At 36.1% G+C, this 25787-nt stretch overlaps 1 protein-coding gene across 3 annotated transcripts in view; it reads right to left on the bottom strand.

The window, feature by feature from the left end:
• The window catches only part of HBS1L (HBS1 like translational GTPase), an 86406-nt gene extending 65213 nt beyond the window's left edge, over positions 1-21193 (bottom strand). For 2 of the 3 annotated variants that reach the window (XM_027601352.2, XM_027601353.2), the window contains exons 1-4: positions 20981-21193; positions 17072-17137; positions 9180-9308; positions 8480-8674 (exon numbers count right to left, since the gene is read on the bottom strand). In XM_027601352.2, the coding sequence (XP_027457153.1) occupies positions 8480-8674; positions 9180-9308; positions 17072-17137; positions 20981-21023 (433 nt within the window). In that variant the 5' untranslated portion in view covers positions 21024-21193. Of the gene's footprint in view, positions 1-1799; positions 7227-8479; positions 8675-9179; positions 9309-17071; positions 17138-20980 lie in introns of those variants that run through there. The other variant, XM_027601354.2, reaches the window with a different exon arrangement.
• Between the last annotated feature and the right edge of the window lie 4594 nt (positions 21194-25787).

Genomic DNA, 25787 nt, shown 5'->3' with positions numbered 1-25787 from the left:
ATCTTGTAGTGGAATAGAACTTTCAAACAAAAACCTTTAAGATCGATTCATTTGAATGTATTAAAATTCTGTTATAAAAACGACAAGCTGGGAATCAGAAAGAGTATTTTCCATGCATATAACAAAGGACTAATTTCTTTAACATTTAAATACATGTGTATGTATGCATGTGTGTATACAATACATGCATTGTATGTATACACACACACACACACACACAAAAAGTCATTATGAAAGATAATAAGCAGAAAAATGGGCAAAGATTAAGAGTACAGTTCCAAGAAAAAGAAATACAGATTTAAATATACAATAAAGCAGTTACCTTTACTCTATTAAAGACATATAAATAAAAAAATATTTTCTAATTATCAGGTTGATATAATACCAAAAAGAGTAATAACCGTATCTGAGAATCTGAAGAGAAACACTGACAAACTTGTGAGAAGGAAATCGGTACAACCTCTATTAAAGACAATTAGGTAGTATCTATCAAAAATGTAAAGTATATATTTTTTGGCTTAGAAATTCAACTTCTAAAATCATGGGATGTTCATTTTGGAGTCATTAGCAATAGCATCTGAAAACACTTAACACTGAGTATCAAGACAAGGGCTGTTTAATGTACAACCCTATTATGGAATTCTACACCAGCTTTTGAAAAGAATGAGATTGATCTCTATATAAATGGTAAGGAAAGATCTGCAAAATGCTTTGGTAAATGATACAGTTATAGAAATGTTATGTATCTTCCCATTTGTCTAAAGATACATATGTAGGTCCATATAAGTGATATGCAAGTAAAGTTTCTAGAAGAGTAATAAAAAAGAAGTGACTTTTTTTACAGATTTATTTACAGTTTCCTGTAGGGAGCAAGAACGTGGGACTGTATTAAGAGTGACACTCCCTTTCTACTTTAAACCCTTTCCTATATTTATGAGCCAGACATATTCTAAGCTGAGGAGATAGCAATGAACACATAAAATCCCTGCACCCATAGCAATTGCATGGGGGACATGGGGATCAGTAGGGAGACAGATAGTAAAACAATAACTGTGTACACACACACACAATGTGAGATGATATTGAAGTGCTGTGAGGAACAATAAAGCAGGGTCACAAGGGAAAGGGACTATCTGCATTGGGGAGGGAGGTTGTAATTTTACATGGAATGGTAATAAAAGGAACACAGTGAACCTGGATGCATATAAAGGTTCCCCTCCCCAGGACTGGGAGTAAAGTGATATATAAACTAAAACCTGAAGTATGATTAGCCAGGGGGAAAAAAGGGGGCGGTGGCAGGGGCAAAGAACTATATAGAAGCAGAAAAAACTCAGGTGGGTTTGTTCTTGGGTGGGTTGGGGGGAGGGCTACACATGAACAGAACCCAGTTCCTAAAAGGTCTTATAACAATTTAAAACATTTATACAGAGGACAGAAAATTAGAGCTAAATTTGGAAAAGTTACTCTGGCTGTAATGTGTAACATGTTTTGGTCGAAATTACCCAAGAAGTAAAGAAACCAGACAAATGTTTGAGTAATTCTGCCCCAAACTAACGGCCTTTAAAAGGTAAAGTAGCAGGGCGCCTGGGTGGCTCAGTCGTTAAGTGTCTGCCTTCGGCTCAGGTCATGATCCCAGGGTGCAGGGACCGAGTCCCGCATCAGGCTCCCTGCTCAGCATGAAGCCTGCTTCTCCCTCTGCCTGCCACTCCCCCTGCTTGTGCTCTCCCTTTGTGTGTGTGTGTGTGTGTGTGTGTGTGTGTGTGTGTGTGTGTGTGTGTGTGTCAAATAAATAAATAAAATCTTAAAAAAAAAAAAGTAGCAAAAAGGATGGTGAATAGTGGGTCAAAAAATGTACAATCCATCCTTATTACTCACAGTTTCTATATTTGCAAATTCACCTATATTCACTAAAATTTATTAGTAACCCCAAAATCACTATGTGTAGCACTTTTGCAATCACGCCCAGACAAGTGCAGGGAAGCAAAAACTTTGAACCCCCCAATATGCACAGTCCCAGCTGAGGTCAAAAGGTGGTAAGATACTCTGCCTTCTTATTTCAGCTCTCACACCATAAATAACACCCTTTTCTATCTAGTGTCACATTTTTCACATTATGATTTTAGTTGGTTATTTTGTTGTTTAAAATGGTCCCCATGAGCATGGTATGTTAAGTCCCCCCAAGGTAAACATATATAAAATTCTACCTTTTGTAAAGCAAGAATTCTAAGTGACAAATATTTTAGAAGAAATTCTTTACAACCAGGTAGTTTCTTTTTTTTTTTTAATTTGTTTACAGGAACATAAAAGCAGGTACCTTCAGCATAAATTATTGAAATTCCGTTCTGAAGGATCAAGCTTATCTAAAAAATCTCTATGGATAAACTGTGATGTTTTCTTATTTAAGAGAATCTCAGAATTATCATTTATTTCAATGTAGCTTTTACAAAAATGTATATATACACTCAAAATGACAAGTCTTTTACACCCTAAAAATTAAAAATACAATGTACAACTGCATACACTGAGCCTTATATAATTTTAAAAGAAAACTAGTAAAGAAATTACTATCAACCCTTCCCTGTCTGGTCAACATTCTCTTTGTTTATATAAGTAACAAAAAAATGTTTAGGCTACTACAAAAATGACTCTATAACCAATATACACTTGTAGGAACACAAAACAAAAAATTTGTTGAGACATAGTTCTTCCTCAACGTGTAACTGTGTACTTTTATTTGTAATGGTCCACATATAAATTCAGGGTCAATTTAAAAGGTAAATAATCACATAAGAACTCATTACTTTTAACTGTGTTTATCTTAACAGTGTTTCCTTTCACATACAAAGAAAAGCGCTGTACTAGTTTTATCTCTGGTGTGACAATCAGTTGCATGACCTGCCACTTGAATACTAAACATAAAATATAACACACTGGGAATATTTATTACTACTTATATGAGAAGAAAAAAGGCAAAGAAAAGTTCAAGAAAGAAGGATTCAAAGCCGAAAAGAGGTTAGAATGCCAATTATTAAACTCGAAATAGGAGAAAGGTAAAACAAAAAAGAAAGAAAAGTTAAGCAAAGTGTTATGTACACAAGTGAAACCCTAGTTCTTGGCAATTAATGGAAAGAAGAACCATAACCAAAAGAGCCAAAGACTTTAGAATGCAAAAGGACAAAACATCCATGAGCCATTTAAATCATTTAGATCATTTAAAGACCAAAAAAAAGTGAGCAAAAATAGTAATTTTAAGTGTCTTTTGCATTTTGTATCACTTAGAATATAATTACAGTATCATTTACATTCCTAAAGAAAAATATTAATGCACGTGATCATAATGCAAATAAAAATGGCTTTGCATCACAAAACTGATATTGGAATTATAAAATAAACCAAAACTCTTAGCATACCTGAGCTACCAAGACAGCAGTCAGTCTACAACCAGCAGTTGGTGCAGAATATGCACTTAGTGCAAGCAATCATTGTCACTGGGAATGGTATCCACAAACAGGCACTGATCTCTTTATCAATGGCCAAAAGCCAAGGGTGGAAGGGGCAAGGGGTCTTCCTGGTTCCACTCTCTGAATCTCAGAGACTGTGACACTTCCTTAGTCAACAAGGCCATATCATGCATGTGCCTGACGGACCAGTAGCCATGACAAGGGAAAGAGGGAGACCTATTTAAAAATTGTTGCCTTCCCTATCATTCTGCAACATAGTTTTTCCCCCTAAATAATCTTGTAAGTGATAGTTACAATCCTAATCAGTCAATAAAAGGAGACCTAGTTCACTCTACAAGATCTTCTATATGGCTTAAAAGTATTGTATTTCCGCTTGAAAATCTGTTGTAAAAGAAGGTAAAATAATAGTACCACTGTTCAATTTCAGTGTGGGTTAAGTAAGCATTATTTGTGGATTCATGTGCAAAGTGGACCACATGCATAACACTTAATCTATCTGGAATTACTGTCAGTTCCAAACAGACTCATAGAATACAACTCAATTCTAAGTGGGAGACTACCCATATATAAATCTAGTTGATGAGTCATATACTAATTTTATAAAATTACTAAAATGTTTCATCAAGGTTTAAGAGGAGGAAAACAAAATCAGCAGTTGGGATAATCCAAACTTTAAAATCGGCCATAAAACATAATGTGATTTATATGATCCCCTAAGCATCAGCATGATGTGCACTGAAATACGCAATTAAAAACAAAACCTGAAGACATCATGAAAAAGTGGTCAAGAACAATGAAGACATAATTCTGGCTTAAGTTTTCCCACCAAAACACTGGATATAAAAACATTATACACAGCTAAAAATATTGGAATGTCATTCTGAAAATCAACTGAAACAAGAAATACAAAAAAAAAAAAAAATTATCAAAAGCATAGTGAAGTAGCTGCCAGAGAAAAATATTTCTTTACTGGGAAAAGTCCAGCTCTATTTCATTTTCATTAAGAAATAACATTTTAGACACTATTTTTTCCTGCAAGAAATATTAATAATACACTATCAGCAAACTCTTATGTAAAAGACTATAATTCATAATTCATAATTTTCCTTGGTATTCCTGATTACTAGAAACTATGAAGTGTAAATTCACATTGGTCAGATGTTTTTCTTAGCATTAGTAATTCCTCTCATACTACTGATTTCTTCCCCTAAGGCAGTGGTTCTCAAGTAAAAGTAACACATCAAAATCACCTAGGGATTATTTTGAAAATACACATTCCCAATCGCCATCCCTCAGAGACTGACCATGTCTAGAGTGAAGCCACAGTATCTGTGTTTTGAAAAAATTCCCCCAGCGATTCTGATTGTTAGCTAAGGACCACTGCTTTAAAGTATGAATTACATACTTGTTCTAGCAATTAGAAGAGCTTTTATTTGGTCTACCACTGCTGAAACTTTGTCAGTGGAGTATACACAGCTGTCAGTATCAAAGAGGAAAACTCGACATTTCATTATTTACAGTAAAAAAAAAAAAAAAGGGTAAGAGATCTGATAAAACTATCTGTTCAGAAACATGCAACCATACTTGAAAACCCTTTCTATGTATTTATTTTAAAGTGTGCATTTAGGACAAATGGTTTTGAAAATGTATAAAAATAACTTATGTATTAATCCAACTTCAGTATATACATGGTCCCTTAAAGGATTTTCATTTTATTATCATCAAAAAATGTATTTCAACAACCTCCACAGTATTCTTAAAAGTCAGGAATTTTTAAATTTTTTAATAGAAAAATAATGAATGGGAATGATATCACTAATATTTTAAAATATAATTACATCTCACCTATGCTATGCCACGTATCATAAGAAAAATCTTTTATCACTGAACTTTAGTAATCCCAAGTGGCATTTTCATTTAAGAACGAAGCACAAAAATACTTTATAAAAGAAAATGTCTCATTGTAAAAACTTATAAAGTTGAATGCTTCAAACAAAAATATCTGAGAGGTTTGATTTCACAATATCAAGTTTCCAAATACACTTTGTAAACATACACCCATTTTAGGCTATCAACTTAAATAAAGCCAGTTATCACTAAAAGAAGATATAGTAAAAAAAAAAAAAAATTTTTTTTCAGTGCAAAAATCATTATCAACTAAAGCTATCAACTGACTTAAGACAATTTTAATATAAAAATCACAACTTGAATCCCATAATATAAGGTAATTCTATAAAGACTTTAAATTAATTTAAAACAAAAGCTCTACAACAGTTATCAAGTTTTCCTTTTGTTACTATTCTCTAGTGAAAGCTTTCTTTTGATTAGCTTTTACAATGTCATCAGGAGATGCTGATTTGAAGTCAAATGGTGTTATTGCTATAAGAGGACTTATTTCTTTGTCCTTTATGTCTTGAACTTGTCTACTATAAAGAAAAGTCTTATACAGGTCAAGGGTGCGTCGCTTGCAGCTTTTCAGTGGGTAACGAAGACACAGTGTTGAAGCAAAAGCTGAAGGTCTAGCAGCAAGGGCCTTGGTCCAAGAGAGAGAAAAAGGTGGTTTCCTAGTCAAAGAGCCTTTATTGGTTTTCTTACTATCCTTAGCAGAATTGAAGCTTTTCCCTAACCTTGAACTTAAAACTTTTGTTTCTGATGTTGGAGCAACTGATTGGTCTACTGCATGTTTTGGAACAAAATCAGGGGTTTTTATAAGGACACTAAGATCAATATTTGAATCTATTCCAGGTGACCTCATTTCAGATAAACTGAGCTTAAAAGAATCCTTAATCTGAGAGTCGTCTATATCAATTGTTTCTGCAATCAAATCAGAAAGTGACAAATTCTCAAGGTCTCTTGTAGGAGAAGCTTTACAAAATGCCAAAGATGACAGAGATCCTGTTAATTCTGATATTCCAGTCGAAGATGGATACCGATTTGCTAGCTGTGACAAGGGAAAGGATCCCAAACTTAAATCTGTGAAACTGGAAGATGACTGGTTACAAAGATCAGATAAAGTAAAGCACTGGCTCGGATTGTTTTCTTTGTGCTCCTGCAATAGTTCAGCTAGGGATGGACTTTCACACTGAGAAAACTGCAAAGTGTCACTTTTTAAAATGTAATTCTTGGCACTTTGTTCAACTGAAGAAACACTTCCAACATCAGTCATTTTACTAGCATTTAAATTATCATGAGCCGTATTTTCCAATGAGCTAGTTAAGAGCGAAGGATCATTTAAATTTCCTATGCTGTTTTCTACTGGAATGTTTTGCAAATCAGGTAGCAAATTATTTTGAGTACATAAAGAGTTATTAGGTGTTATGTTCTTTATCATTAAGGATTTTAAATCTGGTATTTCTTTGAATGAAGAATCATCTTTGGAAACACATTCAGATTCATGAGGTCTTAACATATCAGCACCTAGATTCTTTGAAAATAGACTTTCCAGACTATCTGTGGTTGATAATCTGACTGATGGCTGACTTTTACAAGAATCTCTTGGCATATCATCAATTAGGTCAGCTAGTGACAGCTCTTTTGTTAACTTACATGATTCTAGTTTCTTTTCACTTTTAGGTCTGTCAGGTTTCTCTTTTTTATGGAGTAAATAGTGACTTGGTACAACTGAGGAATTAGGATATAATCCAGATTTTGCTACTGGGCCAGAAAAATCAAAGGATTTGCTACTACGATCCAAGTGGTTTGTGGATTGAGGACAAGAGCTTTGAACATTATCAGCTGAAACTTCAGAGGAAGATAATAAGACTCCTTACCTTACAAAAGCCATTAATTTTCAGATGAATAGGTTGACATATGCAGAAGACAGTCACAGCAACCAAAAGGAAACATGAAATGAGGCATTTAATTACTAAATGTTTCTTTTGATTATAACATGAGTAAAGTGATCAAAGATTTGATCAGTATTTAATAAAAAGTGAACACTCTATAAAAACAATAATAAAGGAATTTTACCTTCCTTTAACCATCTAAAGTGACCTTCTTACTTTGTTCACTGATATATACAAATATAAGTACCAAGTTAGTCAGTATTCTAATTTTCACAAATTTTATAATGTGAGGATTTAACATATTTAAAGTATCATCAGAATTGTCAAATTCAAAATGTCTAAAAGGCCAATGAAAGGAACTAGGTTCATCTTCTCCTATATTTTTAATGTATTAAAAACAAGCAAACAAATAACATTCTGTAATTTCTGGAAAAAAACTATTAATAAAGATAAAATATCATAGATTTCATTTTCATATGGTCATTTCATATAGATTCATTAAAAATGCCTCCCCATCAAAATACTTTTAAAATTTAAATAGAAAATAAAAAACCACCCTTATTTCATGGTAACAGACTGCATACAACTTTGTTATGGTAAAAAGGTAGGCCTCAGGATACAGGAAATATCAACCCAGTTAATAAATAACCATGCTCCTACTGGCAGATACCATACCAATTATTATAAAGATACCTCAATTCCCTTCTTATGCCAATTAAATTCGAAAAATAACCCCAAATTCTATAAATTTAAAATTAAAGATCTGGCTTTGAAATGCAAGAACAGTATAATTACGATACTTATAATATTTAAATAAAACTAATACATTTACAAATGCTATAAACATAAAGGTTATTTTTGTAATTAATTGTCTGGCTATTAATTTCCATCTCCTGAGCCATCAGAGTTAAAAAAAATAACAATCAAACAACTTTCTAAGCTACTGACAAGAAGCAACAAGTGTCTTGTCTTGTTTTTATCTGATTTTATTTCCCCCATATCTTGATAGTTAAAAAAGAAGCAGGGAAATAATAAAAAAACAAGCTTTAACAGAGGGAAGAAAACAAAGCACTCAGCTTAAAAATTCACAAATGGGAAAATCAACTGATGATCATCAGGATTACTGTAACATGCACAACTTTCTGCCCATTTTTCTAAACGGCTAAAGCAAATCAAAGCCTCTTTTAAAGCATTAACTGTAAAACAACTAAAAGAGAACAATTAAAGGCATACCTTTTGCTATCTTCCCTGTAGATATTGCTCCCTCACTCTTGACCTTCCAATTTTGCATTTTATCTTGTTCCAGAATCACTGCCAAAGCCTTCTGCACATCAAACTTGTTCTTCAGAACTGCTTCAATCAAAGTGTCATCTGGCACAGCATCTCCAAGTACCTCTCTCATGTGATCAAGGCATGAATGAAGACGAGCTAGAACAGAAAATAATTAAAAGTCTTAAATGATGCCATGAAAGAACCCTCAATCTTCAAAACAAAACAAAAAAAAGATCTGAAACTATATTAGATGTCCAACTCTCCTCTTTCCCTGGCAAAAATTATTTGTAATGATTATATTTTTATCCACAATATACCTATCTTTCCCTATTAGAGCTCATGAAACAATAAACAATAAATATTGCTAAAAGTAAACAAATTACTGAAGTTTCTCTCTTAAGGAAATGAAGATCTCAGTCAAAAATTCCAGTTACTAAATAAGAGCCACACAACCAATTTTTCAACCACAGAGTTAACCATACACTCCTCGCAAAATATACTTAATAAAATGTAAATTTCCCTTGAAGATACAAGGGACATTTGTACCATTCTTCCCCAGAGTCACTATTAGGATCAATCACAATAAACCTGATCAATTCTGGTATATTGATCATCAATCATTTTCACACATGAAGCACAGATAAACTACTTTTTACTATACCTTGATCAATTCCACTCAGCTGATGGTTCAAAAGAGAATTGGAGGACTCTCTCAGATCTTCGTAATCGTATTCTTCTAGAGGCTCAACAAGTGAAGGTTTGTCACGCCGCGAGTAAATAAACTGAGCAGCTAGAACAGAAAATGATGGAAGAATGCTGTAGCACAGCCACTTCCCAATAAGTCTTTTTTTTTTCCAACAAAGTTAAAATAGAAATTAAAGATTCTGACCTACCACCTATGGCCATTTACCCACATTCTACAATAATGGATAATAACAAAAACAAACGAAGACAAAACATACCATACCCCACGCAGATGTCCTTAGTAACTATTCAATGGCCTCCTGCAATCATTCTCCTTCTTTCTTCCTATCTCTGACACCTCCACCAAGCTGACTTTCGCCACAGTTTCCAAATACTACCTTTCCTAACACCTCATCCCTGCCTACTACTCCATGTTCCATGCAAAATGTTCTCTTCTTTGGAACAAATATTTCAAACCACATACCAAACTTGCTTATTTGCATAATTAAGAAAGTACTAAAAACAAGTTAATTTTCACTTTCCGAGAATTGCTAATTTTGCCTGAACCCAACAGTTGACCAAAATCATAGGCCTTAACTTTTGAACAACTCCTGCTTTCAGTCAAACACTCTCTACACTATATGCTGGTGTCACATACCTAACTGACTTTCAGGTTGTGCCATTCTACAGCCGTGTCATCACTCAATATATAGCTGGTATTGTAGATTTCATTAAAAAGAGGAAAGAAAATATATGCCTGAGTATCATAAATAAAATACAAGTGAGCAAAGGAGAAAATCATCACACGCGCCCAAAGTGCTGACTCTTCCATGTCAGCTGGGTGCCCACTGAACTCAGTTCCTAGAGACTGTGCTCAATTGTGAAGAAATAAAATTAAAGAATAAGAAAGATAGAAATTTTAATACAGTATTCTACAGGCAAGGTGTTACTAGGGATTTTATATTATTGAGCTTTCTGGAAGAGCACATTAACACTCAAGTCTACTGCTTAGTGTTCCTACATTTAACTTTTGTTCATGTTTTCAAGAAGGCACTATCTGTGAAAGAAAGGGAAACTACATCAAAAGTTTATGGCTACTACATATAAATAATATACAAATAGACATTAGATAATACTATGGCTTACATAGAAGGCTGTAGCATAAGGGCTTTCTATACACAGAACAAATCAACGATGGCCTTACAGAGGAATAGGAAAGGCAAAGAAGAAAAACATAATGATGTATTTTAAAAGCCAAAAGGGGGTGCCTCGGTGGCTCAGTCGTTAAGCGTCTGCCTTTAGCTCAGGTCACTTCCCCACATCGGGGTCCCTGCTCAGAGGGAAGCCTGCTTCGCCCTCTCCCACTCCCCTTGCTCGTGTTCGCTCTCTCGCTGTGTCTCTCTGTCAAACAAATAAAATCTTTAAATAAATACATAAATAAATAAATAAATAAAAGCCAAAAAAGTAGTATAGATAACAAGTGCCACAGGAGCACAGAAGATTAAGTAATCACTGAAGATTGACACAGTTCTAAAAAATGAGGTAAGAGTATCAGAAAAACTGAGGAAGAGGTAGAAGACATCTTGGACAAGGAGAACAAATAAGAGAGCAACAGAACAGCTGAGAGAATTCAATCTATTCAGTTATAAGGCATGCTACCTCAACAAAACCTATTCACACCCAATGGTAAAGAGGAGAATGATGAGGGTGTAACATTCAAGTGCTTTGGTTTATTTTTCCCCCAACACTTCAATGTTCAGTATCATCACCTGATAGCAGCAGGTACAAAGTAACACCCACCACTGTAACTATAATGGTACTGCAATGCCAGAGAGACCCACAGCCTTCCTCTTGGCTCAGTTCGGAGGACTTGTGTCTTGCTTTGTGCATGCTTACTGCTTGGCTCTCCAAGATCTGTGATCATTTGCCTTTGCAACATTAGTCATTAGTTCAACTCTTTCTCACATTTCTATTAAGTTTTTTACCTTTTTTTAAACTTTTTTAAATCTCCTATATTTACTGGAATATTTCTTTATCAGGAAGTTAAGGTATCTTTTCAAATGTGCAAGCATTTTTATTAAGATTACTGTTTTTGCTAGTACTTTACAGGCTGACTGATCTGTCATGATCCCATTTTTTCCCAGATGTTGTTATTTTCAGCATACAGTTTTGAAGACCATAAGGTTTTTCAAGAATACACATTATTATGCTGTATATATTTCTATTTAGCCCCCTCTAGTACAAGAATAGAACACTATTATAAATTCAGCATGGCTAAACAGAAGAGACTCTCTAAAATGACCACTATTTTCATGTTAAAATCTCAGAATGAGGATGTGTCTTACAATCAAATGGCATCTCAACATTATGTAATACTTAAGACTGACAGGAGATTTACTTTAAGTGGTACATAAAGTTACAATATGCCTTACATTCTGTGGCATCTTAGATTTAATAAAATGTGGTAGTACTAAAAAAAAGTAAACTGGGTCACTTTGTGCCTGGTGATTTACAAATTATTTTCCTAGCTATAATAAACTACTCAGTTTAGCCTAAAAGTAACAAATATACTTTCCCCAACTTCCTCTGATAGCTTTCACCTGTGAGAAAAACCCCAAGAATAATCAAAAATTAAGTGAGGAAAAAATCAGATTATTTCCCTCAACAATTTTCACTTAGGAAATCTGGACAGGAAGAAAAAGTTGTCAATATCCAGGCTACAACTCAACCTCAGAGGAGCTATTTTTTTTCCAGGGGGAGTGGAGGGTTCCTTACCCCCGATCCACACACAAATCCAACTCAGAAACCTATACTTTGGCCACTGTTTTGGAAGCAGTGTTGGCTAGATTTGCTGGCAAGTGGGGAGGGAAGGAGGGTAGACTAATTCCCCAGGGAAAATAACTACTAGTGGGGAAAAACAGTCCAAATCTTTGAAGTTGAAATGAAAGCCCAAAAGGCAAGAAAAACAATAAAAGAGTAAGAAAAAAAGCAATGGAGAGGAAAGGATAAATATAAAATGCTCTTCGTTTCTAAATTTAAATCACAAACTTTGATGGGAATGCTTTTTGAAAAACTGGGACACCCATGGTGACTTTTAAAACTTAAGGCAGTTTAACAAATAAAAGCTCAAAGAATTTAAAACCTGACCCCTACAACTGCTCCAAATTGTTTCCTTAACACCTTAAAATAAAAATCATGTAAGAGGCACTCATTAATGACACAGCTGTCTGGGCTTCTTGCTCTGGAGGTTCTGATTCAGTGATGCTGGAAATGGGGCAGTGAATCTGTATTTTTAAAATGTCTCCCAGCTGACTGATATCATCAGTGAAGATTAGGAAACACTGGCCAACAAGTCCCCCCGTAGTCCACTCTGCACAATCATCAATTCCCTTCAGAAAATACAGCCCCCTCACTCAAAATCCTTCAAAAAGCTGACATGACACACCTACAATTAAAAACTGCCTTCCACAGATTGCCTACTTCCTTTCCCAGTCCTCTCTCCTGCTGCAACTACATTAATCATGTGAGTGTTCTCAAATAAGCCTCACATAGAGGCCACTGCTCAAGCACTATTTTCTTCCTCTGAAGAAAGCCATTCCTCCTCCCAAATTTACCAGTTCAATCTCCCCTCCTTCCAGAAGCCTTCCCAGACTCCTTCATGCGGAATTATGGCTTCACCCACCAGATTCACCCACAAACCACTGTGGCATGTTTAAGAGGACTTTTAACATGCTACCTATCTAGAATCGGGTTTTTCTTAGACGTTAACTGATGGCTCAATAAAGATTTTGAGTTGGAATGGACTAAATAAGGATCACTACTGTTTAAGTAACCACTGGAGGCCTTTTGACTGAGGTGGCTCCAGTGCCTTGATGACAAATGGAACACGAAGCCAGAGTCATTTACTATAAATGCCTCAGGAACAACCAATCACAAAAGCCAACCAGGCTTTCCCAAATAATGCAACCCTTAAGCTACAGCCAATCAAATAATTTCTTTGCTTTGTTTCCATCTTCCCTATAAAAACCTTGCCCCTAGCTCTGTTCCAGTAGAGCACGCCTAACCACTTCCAGTTTGGAGTTACCTGATTCAAATTGATGTCTGCTCAAATAAATTCTTAAAAATTTCAATATGCTTCAGTTTATCTTTTAACACTTCTAATTTCAGTAGGCAAAACAAAACCCATAACTGTTCAAATAAAGTTATATATATAGGTTATTTTTGCCATCTCCAATTCCTTGCCATATGTTCAATATTCAATATCAAAAGTCAATCTTTCCAAAGGAAAAAAAGCTGTAACATTTAGAAATCACCTTTCCATCACGGAAACTGTGTTTAGTAGAGTTCAAAAAAATACAAGTGCTGATTAATTTTTTAAAAATTCCAATAACTGATAAAATCACTCAATTATCAGAATTCATTAAGACCATGAATATGATCATCTCTTCAATGACACTGGCTGTTTAAAAACAGAGGATCCTTCTAAAATTATTCATTTTTTTACTGAAAATCACTTGGAAAATATACTACTAAAGAGGAAAAGTTTCTGATCTAATATCACTATGTTTTGAAAAATTAAAAAATCCAAAACCACGTTTTTTGTTAAAAATACAGTCTGTCACAGAAAAAACTCAAAACCATTTAACTGTATCTCCTGCTTCAATAATGTCATTGATGGGGCACCTGGGTGGCTCAGTCATTGAGCGTCTGCCTTCGCTTCGGCTCAGGTCACGATCCCAGGGTCCTGGGATCCAGCCCCACATCGGGCTCCCTGCTCCGCGGGAAGCCTGCTTCTCCTTCTCCCGCTCCCCCTGCTTGTGTTCCCTCTCTCACTGTGTCTCTCTCTGTCAAATAATCGACTTCCCGGAGTGTACAAAAGTAACTCAAAGAGCAAAACTGTCCTAAATATGAACCACACACGACACACATGAAGAGCTATGAGAGACACAAGAATAAACTGACCTCAAGAAAGCCAGACCATGAGTGCAAATCTCAGAAAAACACGCTCAGAATGTCTGACTTGGTGTAGGTGTACCATCAGTTCCCAACACAAAATTAAGCATGATTTATCCAGATAAGCCTAGATAAATCAATGTGTTTACCTGCAAGATTAAGATGTCTTTCAGTAGTTCCTCCCTCTGTAAAGGTTCCCACCCTTGTGCAACTTCTAAATCCTGTAGACCTTAACTCCTATAATTATCTCTTGAATCTACCTCCAAATCTAATGCTACCACCTTTGTCCTAAACAAATGATTCTCAAAGCAAGCATCAACATACCATGGAGTGCTTGTTAAAACAGTAGCTGTGCACCACTCTTGAGTTTCTGACTGGAACGGGGCCAAGAATGACTCTTCTAATAAATTCTCAAGTGATGTTAATGGCACATGGACCACATTTTGAGAACACTGTCGTCAAATATCCCCATCTCTAGATTAGCATAATAACCTCCAAACTAATCTATAAATATCCACTCATGCACCACCTTCAATCCAGTCTCTACTATGTAGAAGGGATTTTTTAAAAATTCCAATCTAATTATCACACCCACATCATCTCATTTCATGAGCATGTCATACTCTCTATTCCACTTACAATATGAGTGATGAAGTTAATGCTACCAGCTATCACTGTATCACCTCGTCAACCGTGACAGCATTATTACAGGAGCCCACAAGGGTTAACCCATTAAGTTTTTTTTAACACTGCAAATGGCGGGGCACCTGGGTGGCTCAGTTGGTTACACGACTGCCTTCGGCTCAGGTCATGATCCTGGAGTCCCGGGATCGAGTCCCACATCGGGCTCCCTGCTCAGCAGGGAGTCTGCTTCTCCCTCTGACCCTCCCCCTCTCATGTGCTCTCTCTCTCTCTCTCTCATTCTCTCTTTCAAATAAATAAATAAATCTTTAAAAAAAAAAAAAAACTGCAAATGGCAAGTGTCTGGGAGGTTCCATGGACAAAATGAAATTTCTTTTATTCCCAATCCCTACAAAATGTGGCCTTGTACCCCTGCATAGGGAGCTCTAAAGGAATGCTGATGAAGCCATCTCTCAGCTTCAAACCCAGCCTTCTTTATTCTGCTTTGTGATGCTGGGGTTGCAGTCTCTAGGAAGTTCATTTCTTCGACAGCTGACTCCCTTTTAGGATCAGCCAACAGAGGAGATGCTAAAGGGAGACTGAAGGCCAGTGGAGGAAAACATACGCTCCTTTCCTTTTTGCTTCTTGTGCAGCCCCCTCTGCCCCAGCAACACTGCACGCTGCAGTAACAGTAATTAGTACCAGTGAGCAGTTGGCCCAAAACTCCCAGAACCAGCTTCCATGTGTCCCCACCCACATCCCTCAGACACCACACCATGACCAGAAAATTCCCTCTTCAAAAGACTGAATCCCAGCTTCACAGGGTCCTTTTGCAGACACCAGTACTAGCCATGCAGTGTTCCCCTCCTCGGAGGGCTGAGTCCCCATTCCATAGTCCTTCCTCTGAATTTCAGAGGCAAAGCAGAACCCTCTTCTCACAGGTCTAAGCCCCAACTCCAAGAAGGACCTCTACAAGCTTCTAAAAGGTTGGGCCTGACCTCACCCATTTGCTCCTCTAGAACTAGGTAAATCCTTCCTGAAGTCACCACCTCCTTGATATTCTGCTTGCCTTTCTTGCATTTTTTTGTTCTTTAAAACCTGGTTAACAATTTCTTGTATTAAATTCTCTCTGACAAAATAACTGGTGCAATTTCTATCTCCTAACAGGATCGTGACTGGTAAAAGTGTAACACTAGACCAAGAGAGGAAAGGCCTTGATTAGTAAGGCTAAATGAGAAAAGTACAAATAAAGAGCTAGATGCACTTCAGAGGAACAAGCAACAGGATAAGAGATGGCAGAAAGAGGAGAGGTGCTAGGACACCTTGTGGAATATCTATGCTTTATAAAGAAAAAGGAATTCTACAAAGTCAGAAGGCACATATTTGGTCTTCAGAGACTAAAAGTGTGATTAAAGTAGGCACAGGGGTACAGGACAGCTCCGTAGACTATATGGTATTAAAAACAAGGTGGATTTTGATACAAACGTTAATTGTATTAAGCCTTTAAACTCGTAGAAAATGAGTTTTGTGAATTACATTTATGTTGTACATAACTGTACTTAATTTTACCCTTTTGTGGCACAGTAAAATTCAGCAGGGCATTTTAACCAACTAGTTATAGAGTAGGCTGAAATTTGAAGACAAATATATTGTTAGGGAAATTAGGAGAAAAGGTCTGGTCAAAGACTATGTCTTTACTGAAAATCAGAACATATGAATGTTTCATGTTTTCTTTATATGGTGGCAAAGAAGAACTCTTTCAGTGGGTAAGACAGGAGATGCAGCTCTGATGTGGAGTCCTTACAGGAATGTGAACTCTAAATCACTCTGGCTCCGGGAGGACTGACCTATATATATTTGGTTTACTTAACAAACTGTTTAATGGTAGATAAACTGAAGTACTGTATGAAGGGAAGTTTATGCATAACACCTCAATGCTTCTAAGATTTAAGAGATTCCTGAGTATATAAAATTAATTGTTACCAGCCTTCAGAAGTTCTAGATTTTTATTACTGACTAAATTACCATTTCAGTACAATTCAGATTAATTGCAAGTTACAAAAAATATTGGAAAAAACATAGTTTTCAAAGTTTTCTTCAAATGTTTAAAACTTAGATTCTATTCATGGGTAAAGAAATGTTTTATACACCTTTAAAAGTTAAAGACATCATATTTTTAAATGTTACATAATATTATACTCTTATGGAACACTCTAATCCTAGAATGACAATAATACTTACTTAACATTTTTTAACACCCAAATAATGGAAATCAAATTATTTTTTAAAAGTCACCTGTTGATGGCGAAATACAATAATCATCCTCTACAGACTGGCCATAGAGATCATCATCTTCAAAATCTAAAATAAAAACACAAGAGATAAATTTTTCAAAAGTTTTATATTCTTAGTTATTAACAAGGAAGCATCTGAATTCTCTCCAAACTAAACTCTCCCTCAAAATTAAAGGAGCTTAGAATGTCTACTCTTCCAAAAAATTCTAAAAATTTTACCTACAAAGTAAATACTTTCTATATTCAGAGACATACATAATAGTTCTTCAGTTTTTAAACTAATTGGGTTTTATTAAAAATTTTCCAAGTTTTCACTGTATGTGATCAAAAAATAATAGTACCAGAGACCACAAACCTGAATCGTCTCTCCAGTGTTAAAATATGAAATAAGTCATCCATTCATTTTTTTCACCAAGTGCCCTTCTATGACCAAAGCATTTATTTCCCATAAAATTGACTAACACAGGGTATACAGACCATGAAAACAGTCTTTCTTCATGTTGAGCTAGTTAATTTCTATAAAAACCATCTTATCCTAAATTCCCTTATGCTCTCAGTTCATGCTAATTAGACTTTTTTTCCTACTGACTAAAATAAGCACTTTGCCCAGATTTTCCTAAGGTTGTTTTTTTTTCCTCAAGGTTCCAGCTAAAACGTCACCTATTTGCATACATCCTCCCTGACCACTCTGGTAAAGCAGCAAGCCCCGCTGCCGCTTTCACTCTCTCGCACACTCCTCCAATTGATTGTCTTCAAAGCACTATATCTGTTTCATTCCATGAAACTATAAGCTCCTTCAGGGAAAGGCTTTGTCTTAGCCAACTACCAGGCACATGATTGGAAGTAAATTAGCTTTCCTTTTATTATAAATTAATGAATCAAACAATTTAAAACTAAAACCCACAAAAAAAAGGTAAATATTGGGCGCCTGGGTGGCTCAGTCAGTTAAGCATCTGCCTTTGGCTCAGGTCATGAGCCTGGAGTCCCAGGATCCAGTCCCACACTGGGCTCCCTGCTTGGCAGGAGTCCTCTGCTTCTCCCTCTGCTCCTCACCCCGCTCATGCTCTTGCTCTCTCAAATAAATTAAGAAAAAAAAAATTTTTTTAAAGATAAATATATTTACATAAATGCATTTATTCATTTGATAAACAGATTATGCCAAGGACTATTAGGCGTATCTGAGGGATATCAGTGAGTGACAGGTACATTCCCAGATCTCTATGAACCTAAAATCTAATAGGAAACACAGACACAAAAGCAGGCAATTGCAAAATTATATGACAAATGTTTTGAGACATGAGACATATAGAGTGAATTGGGATCACACATATGAACAACAAAAACAGAACTGGGAGTGGGGTGGCTAGGGAAAGATCCCCCGGAATATAATATTTAAACAAATTCCAAAGGATAGTTAGCTAGTTTCTTAGGGTATTCATATAGCAGAAGCAGCATGTTTCAAGGGTTTAAACCAAATATTTACAGCAAAGAAAAATTAGATAAATGCTACTATTGGATAAAAATATGTAACAGTCTGGGGCGCCTGGGCAGCTCAGTCAGTTAAGTGTCTGCCTTCAGCACAGGTCATGATCCCAGGGTCCTGTGACTAAGCCCCACATTGGGCTCCCTGCTCAGCAGAGAGCCTGCTTCTCCCTCCCTCTCTGCTGTTCCCCCTGCTCGTGCGTGCTCTCTCTCTGTCAAATAATAAAATCTTTTAAAAAATATGTAACAGTCAATAAATTATTAGATCACAATCCCAAGTAAACAATCTATTAGCAAATAAATGAGCCATTTACAAAATATTATTTTTAGATATGAATGACCAACATTTTTACTAGGTCAGTTTTTCAACTGAAATTGACCCTAACAGTGCCACAATATAAAAAGATGAAGAGAATTCTTCCCTGGTATTTTTGTAAAGTGGTTCTTTTCCTCAACAAAATTCTGTAATATTTACTGCACAAAAAGCATTGTTTCACCTACTGGAGTAAATGTAACAATAGAGTAAATATAACAATAAGGTATGGACTATGCCCTCCTGGCACTTTTAAATTAGTAGCTAATTTAGCATTAGCTAAAGGCCGTCATTTAAGTACTATCCAGATTACAGAGAACAAAGTGAAAGTTAAATAGAGGAACCAATAGGTTTAAAGCACATACTCTAATAACGTCATATTACTTTTGAGAATTTTCAAATTATTATTTGAAAATAATACAAAGGGGAAACTTTGAGAAAAAAAGAGAAATAAACTGAATCCTTAAAATGAGTAGAACTTTTATAAGCAGGAAATGGGGATGAACCTCCTATGCTATAGGAACAGATTGTTTATGATGTCATCAATTGTTCCAAAGAAACATGAAAAAGGACAACCTGAACTGGGGTTGCCCAGGTGAGATAATATTTAGCACTCACTCCCACAGGCCAAACATCTCTCCCCCAGGAAGACTTTCCTTCACATAGAAATCCTGCTTAAACTCCTCCAACCCACCCTGAATAAGGTGATCTCACTTACATAGCTCCCACAGCACCTTGGGAGTACTTTTTGTAGCATGTTATACTCAAATCATCTGTTACTTGTATATTTCCCCCTTTAGATTCCCTCAAGCATCTTATTATTAGTCCCCAAGGCTTAGAGCAGTACTCTAAGCACTCAATTAATGAAGAATAAGCACTCAATTAATGTTGGTTGAAGAAATTATATATACTTATTTAAGAAATGAGTAAGTTGTCTGTTCATATTTTTTATATCATAACCTCAAAAATATCTCTCAGGCTAAAGTCATCTCTCAGGTAGCAGTGATTACATCCACTGCAACACTTAAAACGGCCTCCAATCTAAAGTGAACACCAGGAACCTAACATGTGACAGGCTGACTAGGTGACAGTCTCCAAATGTAGCACAGGGTGTTAGCTACAGTGTGGTTAGGGCAATACTGATGTTCTAGAATTATCGTCCAGCAGTGCCAATAACAGCCACCAACATATTAAGCACACTTACATGATCTGCACTTTAAAAAGTAATAGGTCTTTACTCCTTTTTTGCACTCCTTCATATTTATTATTTTAGTTGGCATGATTATCCACTGCACAGAGATAGGCGCCTACCCTAAACTAATTCTAACTCCTTTTAAACTCCTAGAGAACATATGCACATTTTTTATTTCATTTTTTTTAAATCAAGAAGTACGTTCCGGAGCCCCCTTGTTTCTAGTATTGCTTTTTTTTTCTCCCATTCCAAAATACATTTAAATTCAGCATTATCAGCCAAGAACTGAGTATACACCTCAAGATCATCTGATCCACTTATTCACTGGGCCTTTTGATATCTCTTTTTTTATCATCTCCTAAGTTTCCAATTTAAATTGAAACTCATAGAAAATAAGTTATCTGCTCAAGCCAGGTTCTGTACTAAGTATGTATAAACAAACACAAATAATTTACCACGTATATCTAAGTTACAGTAGAACAGTTGAATGTCAGCATGAAGTCAATCTGTCTTTTACAAATAAGCACAGTTTCATGGGCATTTTTGGAAGGGGGGTCGGAAGACACTACCTAGAAGTAGACAACTGTCTACCCGACCTGGGAGGAGACAATGGGAGGAAGAGATGATAATGCTTACGTGCACAAATATCACCATATCCCAACCTTCCCAAATGTCCTTCCCATACGACGGCGTGCAGCAACCTCCCCCTCCCCAAATAAAATTAATCCCAGAGGGCAGAAATCACGACTTAAAACAATGCCATTCGCTGGCACTCACATATATTGTTATTTTCTCCAACTGAGGCTACTGTGAATTCCAGCCTGGCACCACTAACGAGAAACACAGATCGAACTGGAAGCCAACGGGCTGCGATCCCAGCTGGAACCGCGAAAATGACGTCCCGGCACGACCCTGCCACCTACCTTCATCGTAGTTATAGCCTCGGACATTCCGATGCCGGGCCATGGCGACGGAGAGGGCGTTCGCCACAGCCCCTTACAAAACACACGATTTAGATGCTGATAAAGCGCTAACTGCGGCCTGGACAACACATACGCGCCATCTTGACTTCCGGCAGGCCTCTTCGCTGAGCGCCTGCGCACGCGCGACGTTTTATCTGCGCATTGAAAGACGGCAACGTCTCAGGGTCACCCGCCTCCCTGGGGCGCATGCGCAGACATGCGCACGGAAGCTGACTTTTAGCATAGCCCCGCCCACAGACAGGTTGATTGACAGAGGGCTCAAAGGGGCGGGATCCCAGTGTCTAGTTTGTGGGTTTGTACCAAAAACTTGGAGCCTGAGTCCTTGACCTACCTCGGCGTTCCAGGTTATTTCCCAAATCTGGTTTGAGATAATGAAGCTGACTATGTGCTCAAGAGAAGCAGGAAACTTATGTAACTTTCATCTTTGAGGCCTAGATAGGCACGTAATAGGCACTCACAAAATTGTACAAGTTTGGTTTTAGAATTAGTACAAGATGGGGGGGGTAAAAGGGCTCTGTTTAAATGGGTATATATGGTTTAACTGAGAACCTGGCTACAATAGGTCACCACACCTTCGTGTATGTAATTTACGGTTTCACATATATGCTCCATCCTGTGTTAACATCTAGTAAACTGCTGTCTGTCCTTAGCGATGCAGACACTTACCAGCATCATAAAGAATTCTTTGAGCATTCGTTGAACACATAATCATGTGTAACATGCTACGGGTATTAATTAAATACAGCTTTTTAGACATAGCACTGGCCTTGGGGACCCTCATTTTTGGGGACACAAAGCGGAAACAAAAACACAAAGTGAACGATGCCATGTAAAAGACCAACATCATTATCGTACTGAACAAATTACATTTCTGTTTTAGTCTGTGTTTTCAAAATGGTGATACTTTACATCAAATTCTAGAAATGAAAACTTACTCAACTTTATTATACATAATAAAAGGATAATGATGCAAATGCAGTTCATATTTGTAAGTGGCTTGAAATATAATTTATACATGCATTTGACCGTGTCTGACTACCAAGTGTTTATTCTTAACTATCACTGATGTTTAATGTAGCTCCAAGACAAAAATATACACAAAAATAGTTGCTAATTTTATAAGGCCTAAGGATTTTACTTTACACTTTTAGATAATTTTTATGTTGCAGCCTGTTTCTTTGTAAAATGGAGATAGTAGTGTAGTATCTAACTCACAGAGTGGTGAATAGTAAATATCCTTTTAAGATGATTTCACACAGATCTCAGATGCTTTAAAATACTAGGCATTATTAAAACACAAATAGCAGCTTCTAGCCTGGTATAATTGTCAGTTATGAGCTTCGGTATAACTCACTGAGGTATGAAGTGGATGAGTGATAAACTGACCACATAAACAGTACTACAAAGCAATGAAGAAGAAAATATTACTTCTGCCTGAGGAATAGTATATAATTTGCCTCTGGTTCATCAATAATGCACTCTTTTAACATCCTAAACACTTTTTAGAGCCTTGACTGCATCTCAAGCAATAGAGCTTCTTCAGTAGTAAAACCTTCACTGACTTCCTCAGAAAGTGTTAGGGATTTTATTCTCTGCCCCCAGAACTCTTTAGTTGTGCTTTTTGTATTGTGGTTTGATGGAAAGTACCATAACTTTGAAGTCACATAAACCTGGATTTCAGTGCCAGTTCTGCCACTTTCTGTTAACTTTTTTGGGCTCAATTTATTCATCTGTAAAATGGGTATAAAAAGATATGCCTTCTGTTTTGTGAAAAGTAAATGAAGTGATGGATGTAAAAACAGCTGCTACATAATAAGTTCTGTAAGAGAAGAAAAAATCTCTACCTTCTTTGGGTCTCTGACGCTAAGAGTTAAGCTGGCAGAAGAGAGATTAACAGGAGAAAAGCATACAAGTTTAAATTTTTACACATACATGGGAGCCTTCACAAAAGAATGAAGATCCAAAGAAGTGACCAGAGCAGGAAGTTTTTATACCTTTTAAACAAAGAAACAATCAACTTGTCAAGAATTGTTAAGACAAAGGGATATGGGCTACAGGTAGTAAATTATGGGGAAGTAATTAGGAAATGTATGGTTGGGGCAAAGGGGTGCAAAACAAGTGGAAGATAAGGGTTATTTCAGTAAATGTGTACAGATCCATTTCAGCATCAATTCCCAGTCTCTGATGATAAGGATGCTTTCTCGTGCTGGTATAGGGAGGGTAACTTTCTCATGAGAAATTTGATGGCCTGTTTTATATAGAAAAGGATAGGTTTGCTATTTCTGAGGTTCCTTCAGCTCAAAACAATCAAAGTGGCATATTTTGGAATGAAAGGCTCTGGACTCCTTCAATACTCAATAAATACTAGTTCTCTACCCAACTAATTGGATAACTTTATCTTTGTTTCTCCAGCACTTTGAATGTTTGCTGAATGACCTAATGAATTAAAAAAAAAAAAATAGAGCCTCGAGAAAGACAAATACCACATGATTTCATTCATAAATGGAATCTAAAAAACAGATGAATAAACAAACAAATGAAAAGCAGAATCAGACCTGTAAATAGGGAGAACAAACTGATAGTTGCCGGGGTGGGGAGGAGAGATGGGCAAATGGGTGAAGGGGAGTGGGACATCAGGCTTCAAGTTATGGAACAAAAAGGTCACAAGAATAAATGGCACAGCATAGGGAATATGGTCAGTGATATTGTAATAGTACTGTATGTTGACATATGGTAGCTACACTTGTTGGGAGCACAGCATAATGTATAAAGCAGTTGAATCACTGTGTTGGACACCTGAAACTAATATAACATTGTGTGTCAACTGTACTCAAAATAATTTTTAAAAAATGATATAGTCTCTGGGTATATTTAACAAATATCATGAACAACTATACAAATAATTATTTTTATAGAATGGTAAAAAAAGTTAAAAATGAAAATAGCATAAATAGATTACTGAAAAGTTTTTAATACCTTTATTGAGGAATCCTTAATAAACAATAAACTACACATATCTAAAGAATACAATTTGATACATTTTGACATATGTATTTACCAGTGAACCCATTAACCCAAACAAGATAATGAACATGTCCATATTCCCAAAAGTTTCTTCATGTACCTTTATAATCTCTCTCCTGCCACCCCCCCCCACACACACACCTCTTCACCCTTGTCCCATGCAGCAACTGATCTCTCAGTCACTGTAGATTAGTTTGTATTTTCTAAAATTTTGCATAGAGGAAATCATATAATACGTATTCTTTTTTATAGGTCTTTATTCGTTCAGCGTAATAATTCTGAGATTCATCAGTATAGGTGCTTTAATCAACAGTTCATTTCTTTTTATTGCAGAGGGGAATTCCATTGTATGGATGGCTTCCATTCACCTATTGATAGCTATTTGGGTCATTTTCAATTTTGGCTACTATAAATAGGACTACTATGATTTTCCATGTACGATTCTTTGTGTGGACATAAACTGATTTCTCCTACATAAGTACCTAGGAGTGGAGTAGGCTGGATGATATGACAGGTTATCTCTAGCTTTTTAAGAAACTGCCAAACTGTTTCCCCAAGTGGTTGTAATATTTTATGTTCCCATCGTCTGCACAGTTCCATTTTCTCCACATCCTAGCCATCACTGGTTATGGTCTAAAGATGTTATGCTTATTTGACCTTTCTATACCCTCTTTGGTGGAGTGTCTGTTTGAATCTTTTTGTCTATTTTTAATGAGGTGTCTGTTTTCTTATTTTTTACTTTAGAGAGTTGTTTTTATATTCTGGATACAGCTACTTTATCTGATATAATTTGTAAATATTTCTCCCAGTGTGTAACTGGTCTTTTCATTCTCTTAACGGTGTCTTTTGAATAGCAGAAGTTTTTAGGTTTGATGAAGTTCAAGTCATCATTTTTTTTAAATAAGGGATTATTTTAAAATACGGATACCGTATCTGAGAAATCTTTGCCTAACCCAAAGTCACAAAAATTTTCTCTTAATTTTTTAAAAAGTCTAACGGTGTGGGGTTCTACACTTAGATTTTTTTAAATCTATTTTCAGTTGATTTTTGTATATGATATAATGTTTGGATCAAAATTCACTTTTACATATATATATATACACATATATATATATGCAATTGTTCCAGCACAATTATTGAAAAGGTCCTTTTGCCACTTAATTTCATCTGCATCTTTATTAAAAATCAATTGTCCATATATGTGTGATCTATTTCTAGGTTCTACATTCTATTGATCTAGCTTAACACCAATGCCATGTTGTCATGATTACTATATCTTCAAAATTCTTAAAATTAGATAATGTTAATCCTCCAACTTTCTTCTTTTTCAGAGTCTTCTTAGCTAATCTAGGTCCTTGGCATTTCTGTATCAATTTTTATTTTTTAAAAGATTTTATTTAATTATTTACCTGAGAGATTGAGAGAGAGGGAAAGCACAGAGGGAGAGCGAGAGGGAGCAGCAGCCCTATGCGGGGCTCAATCCCAGGATCCTGGGAACATGACCTGAGCCAAAGGCAGACCCTTAACTGACTGAGCCACCCAGGAGCCCCTCTATATGAATTTTTAACTAAGGTGATCAATTACTATAAATATTCCTGTTGAGAGTTTGACTGTTATTTTACTGAATCTATAGATCAGTTTGGGGAAAATTGATATTTTAACATTGCTACAAATATGCACTCTTTTAACACATGACATCATTTGTCTCTCCATTTATATAGAT

The sequence above is a fragment of the Zalophus californianus genome, chromosome 7 (assembly GCF_009762305.2).
Source record: "Zalophus californianus isolate mZalCal1 chromosome 7, mZalCal1.pri.v2, whole genome shotgun sequence".
NCBI classification, from domain to species: Eukaryota; Metazoa; Chordata; class Mammalia; order Carnivora; family Otariidae; genus Zalophus; species Zalophus californianus.
This window is presented reverse-complemented; position numbering and strand designations above follow the sequence as displayed.